Raw genomic sequence first — 9699 nt, 5'->3', positions numbered from 1 at the left:
ATTTTAACAAGACCTTGGACTTTCAGTAGGACTAATTATCTATTTCTTGCGTCAAAACAAATTAAAAATGATGCTGGTTCAAGCGAAATTTACACCGATTGCGTAGACAAAGCTCAAAAGCCAGACAAATCTTGTTGATTTCAAATGGCCATATCTGAGTGGCCAGCGATGAAATAGACAGACCTACGTCACATTGCTTCTAACACAACTATCCAAAGTCCAAGCTCTTGTTAAAATGGTTCTATCTTATTCTTTAAAATTGAATTAAAAAAACAAACTGCATTGTTAGATATTTAGAGCAGCGGGCAGGGATCGATAAAAAATCTACACTGAAATGGATAATATATATATAAACATGTAAGTAGCCTTTATCCTGTTTGTCGCAGCTGACTGAAAAAAAAAACTTTTTTCATTGTAGTTATTTCAAACAAGTGAATTTGGTTCTTTAGGTCAATTTTCAATAAAATTTCTATTATTTTGTCCCAAATAAGAATTTCAGATAAAGACTGATTTGAAAAACAATCGGGGGGGGGGGGGGCAATTCCCATTAAACTTCCCCATTTTACTCATACGTCATTTATCCATATAAACGTAGATAACAATAATCTGTTTATTAACCATTAATGTTAACAAATTAATATCTAAGGTTTACAACCAAAATGTTTTAAAACCATGTCAATTTCACGTGTTAATTCTAGTCAAAACGATGTGTATTGCCTCAAATGTTTGACTAAACTGTGTTTTCTAGGCTAATGTGAGGTGCATGGTTCTCTTATTTGGAAGTACTAAAGATGCGAGAATATGGTCTTGAGTCCCTTAACAGAAATCCTGTTTTAGTGCTTGGTTTTATAGGTTGGGAAAATGAGGTTTACCTCACCTTAAAGTTGGTTTATTGATAATAACATAAATCCGAGAGGATGAACTCATTTGCAGAAATCCTGTAAAATGTACATCAACAACCAATAAAACTTAAAGAGCTAAGAAAGATTCCGTCAGAATTGTTGCGATATACATGTATTTATTTAAAAAAAAATACTTGTTAACAAATCATCTTATTTTTAAAGGTCTAAAAATAGTATAGAAAAAATAAAATTATAGTAGTGGCAAGAAAAAATTAATACTTTGTTTGTCATGATAACTTTAAGTCAATATATTACTGGCCTTGATTAAAGAACGGGGGCGTTTGAGGCGTTAGATATCCCCTAGTTGGAGTAACAAGATAGACCGTAGCAGTAAACATTTTTCTTTGTCGTTCGTACATTTAGAATGCGAGAGATAAAAAGGCTTTATGCGCCCCTATTCTTCTCAAGTTTTGTCGAATTCAAGCAGAAAATTCATCACAACAGGGCAAGAAATCGAATGGTTTATTCGTATAGCCTGGTTTGCGAGGCCTTCCGAACTGCAAGCACTTCAGTATGGGTCCTGAGGCCTTCCGGGATATTCCGGTAGGCATCGGGGACCAGGCTTATATTAATAATATTGTAAGTTATACGATTTTCAAAAAAAAATAAACATTATTTTGTGCGAAACTATAGAAAATATCTTTAAGCATTATTAAACTGCTTTGAACAAAGAAATAACACGCAATATTTTGCAAAAAAAAACCCTACAAAGTACAACAACTGGTACTTTTTCGCAAAAATTATCAAAAATCAACATCAAAGTAATATGCAATCTCTGATATATGTACAATTGATCTACAAAACAAAAATGTCCTTTCTAGAAAATTGTAGGAAGAGTTATACCTACAAAAGGGGTACTCTTTTGGCCGCCCGAACTTCAATAACCGGATTCCTACGGAAAACCCGGCTAAAAACTGACAGATATTCACTATACTAGACTTTAGTACAATATTTATAAATATTAAAAAATGATACGTATATGTTAGTTGTCACTCTTCTAAATATACAACATAACATTAACATAGACAATGAACGACCTAGATTTGGCTTGGTCAAATACATGTAGTGATTTCTATGATATGATTCATATGCTTCCTTGAAAAATATCAGACATTTGATTTTTGGCAGTTATAAATACACAGCTGTGTGGCGTTGTCTAGATTCATTCCAAGGGCACTAAGGTAATTTCTGAAAAGTGTAGTGGTTGGAGACCGAACAAACTGAAGGCGTTTTCAAAAGACAGTGGTTGCTCTGGGTGTTTGGTTGTAATCTTGAAGTTCTGTAGTATATTGGCCACAAGAGAGTACATAAACATGTCTGCTACGTATTTTCCTATGCAGTATCGTGGCCCTAAATTGCAGAAAAACCACTTTTAAAACAGATACAAAACATTTTTGAGAAATATTGATCGATACATGCATGAAGATGGCTGATACAAAGAATCATACTTGTTTTCCTCATCCGAAACCCTTGACCAGCTTTGCGATTTTTAAATTACTAGTGGCCATGGGTATCCGATGATGCATCACCTATCGACTTTGACTTAGTTCTTTCCTTTTAAAGTTTAATACTAAAATTTCGATAAAACCAAAATACGAGCCCAAATCAAAAGTATACCTGCTCCATAAGGCATGAAACATCCCTGAGGTAGTTTTTGCTCTCCATCTAACCCAATAAAGCGGTCCGGATTAAAATTCTCAGGATCTTTCCAGAACTGTTTGTCCTGGCACGGAGCTTTGCATTCGATCATCATGATTGTGTCTTTTGGGATATCATATCCCCCAACCTGGATGTCCTTTTCCGGATAGTGGAACACCGTAAAGGTCACTGAAGTCAAACACAATTATTGATTGGATTTTAACCTTGAGACATTCTACTCTAAAGTACTCAACCATACAAATGGGAATACCACGCGAAGCACGCAAAATCTGAAACCAGGATAATCCACAAATCCGAAGTATTCCGAGTGTCCGAAACAAGTATGATATTCTTTATTTTTGTTAAATTCAAAGTAATTATAAATAAGGTTAGTAGTGGTCTATATTGATCACCATATGTAATTTTTACTTATTTGCACTATTTTGAATACCCAATTTTTTTTTTTTTAAATACGTCAAAAAATAATGCATCACCCAAATATTTACAAAAATAAAATGGCGACTGTCAGGTTAATTACTGGCATGTGTAAATTATAAGCTGTTGGGCCAAACTTCTTTAAAAAGGAATACAATATGTTAGTACCCGGTGAATACAGTCTTTGAATTTCCTTGATGGTTGCCACAGTGTAAGGCGTCCTTGACCTATCCTGGGATTGCACTCTCTGACCTCGGCCAATCACCTGTCATCACAGAAAAACAACCTCTATTTCAATCAACAACATACATGATTCTCAGAATGATAAAATTCATTGTCTTAAATGTTTATGTTTTAAATATGATTTTCATTTCCTGTCCATTATTCCATTGTTCTATATTGGATGTATAAGTCAGGGACTGGTGAAGTATCTGATAATAGGATTATAATACTTAAATCCCTTTTATTAGTTCATCATATTTAAACTTTTTTTGTTATCAATTTTTCAGAACAACGGAAAGATTAATTTTAAAAATATTTTATAAGTGCTCATCTCATGATCTTACATAAGCACTACACTGCAAGTGATGAATAAACTACACATATGTAATATGTGGGAATATTGCAAGCGACAATAACAGGCTCTGTAAACCTATAGGATTTGAGACAATTACAATGTACTTTAATCTGATAATAAAACCAAAATTTGAGTGCCATTCGTTGAGTTATAAGCGAGTTACTGTGCTTACAGTTCTTTGCTATGTAAACAAAGCTTTTGATTTCATTTTGAATGTTGAAGTGAAAATTCCAAGTTTTAGACCTAAAATGAATGTGTTGAACGTTAAGAACTATCTGTTTATGCTTAAAACGAATAAGAAGGTAGAGAAATCAGGTTGAAAAAGATTGTTTACAGGCAAATTGAACCTATGTAAACAAAAACAGGGCACGAGACTTGTTTACATGATAAAGATTTGTGAACTCTGTATCTTGTTTATAACTCCGCGACTGACTCTCAAATTTCCTTTGATCATTAGAAATGCATTTCTAAATCATTTTTAAATAATAAAAACAGAAAAATTGAATTTGACCAAAATCCTGACCATACCCCTTTAAGACGCAGTTAATAATCCGTTTTATTACCTAATCAAAGGGATTTTGTTGTTTTATCACAGATTAAATATTTTTGCCTATTTTGTATACTCAGGTTTAAAAGTGATTTATTGGACCGCCGGTCAATAGACTGTGATTTATTGTACCGGCAACGTATTTTGGAAAAAGTTTAATTGCTACAAGATAAAAAGATAACTTTATTATGTTTATTTTACTATTGTTCTTAAAATTTGTCTTTTAGATCATCTTGGTAATGATTAACAATGACCTGGATGCATAATGGTATAACCTTCTGTAATTTAGAATTGAGAACACAAAATACTATAAACGGAATTATGTTATCAAACAATTATTTAATGCCTGAACAGTCAATAGACCCGAATTTTTTCCCTTGGTGCAGAGAACAGCTCAGTATGATCTATTGCCCTAGGCCGTTGGCCTCGGGCAATAGATCATACTGAGCTGTTCCCTGCAACTCGGGAAAAATATTCGGGATTGTATACCATTACCCTGAAAGTTAGCGTTACATGTAGCAACAGACTTGGCAATGGGTAACACAACGACTTGTTACATGCGCGTAAATTATGCACGTACAGTTCGCCGTAGAATTAACGTAATTTCTATTTAAAAGCAATAAAGTTTTCTCTTAAATTAAGATATTCAGTATAATAAAAAATAGTGCCTGTAAAGGAGGGTACCAGTTGAATTTGACATCCCTCGAAAACCATTTCTACCTCCGCTTCGAGTCGGCTGACGATGGTTTTCTCGTGGTTTCAGTTTCAACTATTACCCTTCCAAACAGGCACTATTAATATAATTGAATTTGTTTACTTGAATATTAATTTATTTGTTTTATATGTAAATTAGTGTTATGTATGTTACCATATAAAGGATACTCGACGACACTCTTTATAGAGAGCCGCTATACGATCCTCCATACGACCTTGACCTATACCAAATGAACTTTTTAAATGACGTCTTATTTTTCTTATTGGCTTACAGTTCTCGAAAAATTATTTAAAATTAATCCTGTTTCATTTTCCCAAAAACAAAGATGTGGGAACAATTTCAAGCGATAACAAGAGACACTCATTGAAAAACTTGGAAAATCGTTCTATTTTGATTTAAATGCTTGTAGAGAGTGGCTCTTAAAAATGTTAGCCCGAAATATTCTCTACATTCTCGCCTTTCAATTTCAGTTGCAGTGCAGTTTACACATTGCTACATATACCACAGGCGACTGACATTACAATATTTCTTCCTGTGAGTAGTACTACCTTCATTTGCGACATAGCCTGGCTGAGCTCACTTATAGATCTAGAGGGTAAAGGTATATATATAGACATTTATTCGTAATTTACAAAATTAGATCGGGAGCGCCTTTGGTTTATGCAGGATAGTTTACTTAGATTTCAGAATGATTTATTCAATCTTAACTATTTCAAATCAGAATTTGAAAGAAAATTTCAAAGCATACAATTTCTGAAAATGGGGGTTGTTGTTTCTTAACAATTTACTATGCATTACATCTATCGTTCTTTACAATGATAAAATGCACTGTAAGTGCAGAAGACTAGTTCAGGTGTTTCCGTGTCTGCTCATACACAAGCTTGTTATAAAAGTTTCCAATTATTAAGATTAACCCGTACATTAAATTGAAATAAATCATTTGTATAGAGATGTATTAAAGATATTGTAAATATTGTAAATTCCTTCCTAGTTCGAATGAGTGTATACGAAGATAATTCCTCTTGACAAACCTGATGTATTTCCGATCTACATTTAGACTGAACTTCCGGGTACTTCACCAGCGCCATCAGTATCCATTTTGTGCTCAGTAATAGATTATCTTTTCCAGCACAATACATGTCAATCAAAGTTTGCAATAGGTCGGATTCTGAAAGTACAAAAAGTTTACTAAACTCCAAATGACACCTACCAGTTCAACAAAATAATACTTTTTATAGTTTACAAACTGCCAAGGAATGATTGCTTAAACTCAATTTGGTCAAAACTAAACTCGTTAGCTTCCACTGATTTTTTTATATACTAGTATTTGTTATACATTTAATTGAACTTAATATTTAATACTCGTACAAGGATCGATCTAAAACAATATCTTCTTGGCACACGGTTTTCGTGGATTTGATAGAATTCACTTTACTGACCACGTAAATTTTGTATGTAACGATTCTATAAATATATATTTACATATTTTACTTTGATGAACGTCTGTGTTGTGGATAGATTTAACAACGAAATCCAGGAACGTAGGAATTTAACGAATATTTTTGAAACCACAATAAGATGAAAGAATAACCCTAATTCATCGTGTGGTACACCTGCCTCAATGATTGTTTTTATTTTTTTTTTTTGCTGTTACTTTTTTAGGAGGTATAATATGTACTTAACGATTGTGGTTAATGCTTTCCGTTGGCCTGATAAAAGAAGCAATTCATTATGAGGGACATATAGCAACAAATTCTACAATCATTTCAGTACTTTGATGCACATTTATTCGTTATCTTACCGGAAATATCGTTTTTTGATCCTTCCTGTTCGTAGTTTGATAAATAGAACTGAAGGAAATCTGTCGGCGGATCTTTGGGAGTGTTCCTCTTCTCCCTCATTATCTCTCGGAACCGGTTAAATATAATCTCATGATTATCAGCGGCTTTTTGAAACTAAATTATAAATGATAATAATATACATAATCTGGTTTCTAATAAAAGCATAATTTTAGTTTACATTGGAATGATTTTTATTATTTAATAACTTTTACACACTTTAGTCCGCTCAAAACTGGCCAAAAATGGAAGATAGTTTTCCAGGTTAGCTGAGGCTGTGGAATCGCCTAATTCTGCCAATCTGTCCCGGATTTCAATCATAGCTGGGTCGTTGTAACTGTATCTACGTTGAATAAAATACATGACGTAGTTTACCTCTTCAATTATAAATGATAACAAGAAACGGTTTTTATTCTTTTCTTACGTTTTGATAATTTTTTTCCAACTGTTATTCAAATTTTGCATTTTCTAATATATGTCTGGTTGTAAAAAAAAACTTATCAAAAGGTATTTTTTGTTTTGTTCGAGCATAAAACAGCTCTTGCATCTGCATTGAAAAAAATATGTTTGCTTTTAATATCTGTGTGTGCAAACTCCTCAAAATCTTAATGAATTGATGACATGATTCTTGTTATTATTGATGATTGAAAAAAAAAATAACCTTTTTCCCACAAGGAAAGCAGAAAGAAAGTTGAAAGAGGTCTGTCTGATAAGAAATTCCAGATCGTAGGCAGACGACGTGTCTTTGACATGTGACTGGAATACGTCATACTCTGCCGCTAGATAGCGCTGTAAAGACGTAACCACACGTGAATCTCCCTGTGCCGACTTCAGCACGTCTTGCAAAGCCTTCCACGTATCACCGTTGCTCCATAAAATACCTATAATTGATAAGGTTCACAATAAGCTTTAACGCTCTCATGTACAAAGTCAGACACTTTGTAGTTTATTGACCGATTTTTTGAAAGTTTTTTTTTCAAAATGATATTAAAATATTTCGATTTAAATATCACACTTCTTGATCAAAGACTTTTTCACAATGCATGAATGTAAATTAAAAAAATTAAAAATTGAGAATATGTATTTGTCAAATTAAAAAAAAACACTTTCAATTCTGTAGTTTTATTTACCTGTTCAAGAGCATTTTCATCTTATTTTAAAAGCATAAAACCAAACAGGAAGGAAAGCGACAAAAATTGCCTGAAGAAAGAAGAACTTCCATTCTATCAACCCCCAATAATATAAAATACAGTGCAATTACATTCTTAACTGGTTGTTGTTTGGTGTAAATTAATAAGATCCCGTGAAGGAATTATGTCACCGTCAACACTTTCATATCCTTCCCTGTTCCTATTTGATAAGCACTACTATTAGTACTAAAAACACACACGCACACAAAAAAAACAGGACGAATTCAATTCCGTTTGGACAAACTATAGCGGGGTGCCACCGATTCTCGCAGAGTACCATTTCTCGCCAGTTCATTGTTTCTTCATTTTTCGTATGATTTTATGTGCTGGTAAAATGACGTAACAATGCACTGGCGAGAAATGGTCATCGGCGAAAATTGGTTGCAGGCCAGCAAAGGCTTATGCATCCCCCCCCACCCCACCCCCTCCCACTTTTTATTATGAATAATCTTGTTTTCATTTTTGTCTTAAAACGGATTTAAAATAAATGTGTTCCCCACTTTAAGGAGTATGTCCACCCTTTCAGGTTTTTGCGACTTGAACACGTACCTGGTATAACTCTTCATCCGAGACTAAGGTGATTTGTCTTAAAAGTTATTTGATATAATTATATACAAACGGTTTAAAAACTGGGTCGCACACAATTACATTTAATTGTAAAATTGCTTTTAAAAATTGAAATGTCGATTCAACTGTATCTTTATTCTTATACTGCTTAGTAAGACAAATTCTCAAATGATTTGTTTAAAAAGTAGAAATGTTCTGTCGTTGCAAATAAAAACCATTGATGAAAATGTTCATTTATATCTTCTCTTTCATCTAATGTTTTCTTTAATGATAATATATGCATCGTTATTTTTTACAACGGGAAATAAAGACTACAGCAGACAATCTTATAGTATACATACTAAATCAATAACTAATTAAATAGAACTACACGCCATTTTCTGTACCTACCTTTTCCTTTGAAGATCTTATTTGGAATGTACATCCAGTTTGGACGTCTTGTGGTCAAAGCTCCGTTTTTGCACAAGACTTCTTGAACGTGCTGATGTCCAAACACAAACACAACTTCATGGACCCCCATTTTCAATCTAAATATATCGCGGTAAGTTTTTCTAAACTCCAGCACATAGTGGTAAAATCCCTCTTTACCCATCAGCTGTGGGAAATTGCCTATAATTGGCCACGCCCAGGGCCCCGGGGGTAGACGGTACCGTCTCCCCCACAGTGCACGTGTGGCTGCATACGCGCAAAGTGAAAGAATGGAAGAAGCTCCGAGAATAGTCCAAAAATCCGAGAATAAGGCCACTTGTCTCTCCATGTCTGACACCCGTGTAATCTGTTGTCTGGTTCTGATCCGTCATCTGTCAAATAACGGATGCATTTCTATTCAATTGATATATGTACACTGACAAATACAGGGAGAAGGCAGACACTCATTAATAAAACGCAAAAACAATTAGGATTATTCACACCAATTAACATCCTCGTTGTCATCGAACGAAGCAATTTTCGCTACTCCTCTAAATTTTACGCACACGAAAAAGGAAACTTTGCTTACAAACGTTTAATACAGTGTTCTTTTGCTTCTGAAGTTACCAGTTTTGTTTTTCACAATTTATTGCACACTGATTGTGATCTCTTCTTTAAGCAAGTACTCCAACCTTACATATTCTAATGTTTTTATGTCTGAATAATATCCTTTTAATATAGGTCAAATCGTAGTTTTATTACAGTTTTTCTAGCCACAGTAACATTTCATACGAACGTCTCGTTAAACTTTTGTCGTACATACCGGTATATATTCATTAAGGTACTTCACTACACCTAGACCTAAGCTTTAAAGACACTATG

General features: G+C 33.7%; 1 protein-coding gene across 1 annotated transcript; it reads right to left on the bottom strand.

Moving 5' to 3' along the window:
* Positions 1 to 402: 402 nt before the first annotated feature.
* LOC136269764 (cytochrome P450 2B4-like) lies at positions 403 to 9419 on the bottom strand. Its single transcript, XM_066084968.1, has 8 exons — positions 8800 to 9419; positions 7314 to 7533; positions 6872 to 6995; positions 6616 to 6769; positions 5846 to 5982; positions 3144 to 3240; positions 2520 to 2729; positions 403 to 2252 (listed from the first exon to the last, which is right to left on the bottom strand). The coding sequence occupies exons 1-8, from the start codon at positions 9164 to 9166 to the stop codon at positions 2065 to 2067; spliced, it is 1497 nt and encodes a 498-aa protein (XP_065941040.1). The 5' UTR covers positions 9167 to 9419; the 3' UTR covers positions 403 to 2064.
* Between the last annotated feature and the right edge of the window lie 280 nt (positions 9420 to 9699).

The sequence above is a fragment of the Magallana gigas genome, chromosome 5 (genome assembly GCF_963853765.1).
Source record: "Magallana gigas chromosome 5, xbMagGiga1.1, whole genome shotgun sequence".
Classification (NCBI taxonomy): Eukaryota; Metazoa; Mollusca; class Bivalvia; order Ostreida; family Ostreidae; genus Magallana; species Magallana gigas.
The sequence above is the reverse complement of the archived record's forward strand: the minus strand, read 5'-3'. Positions and strand labels throughout refer to the sequence as shown.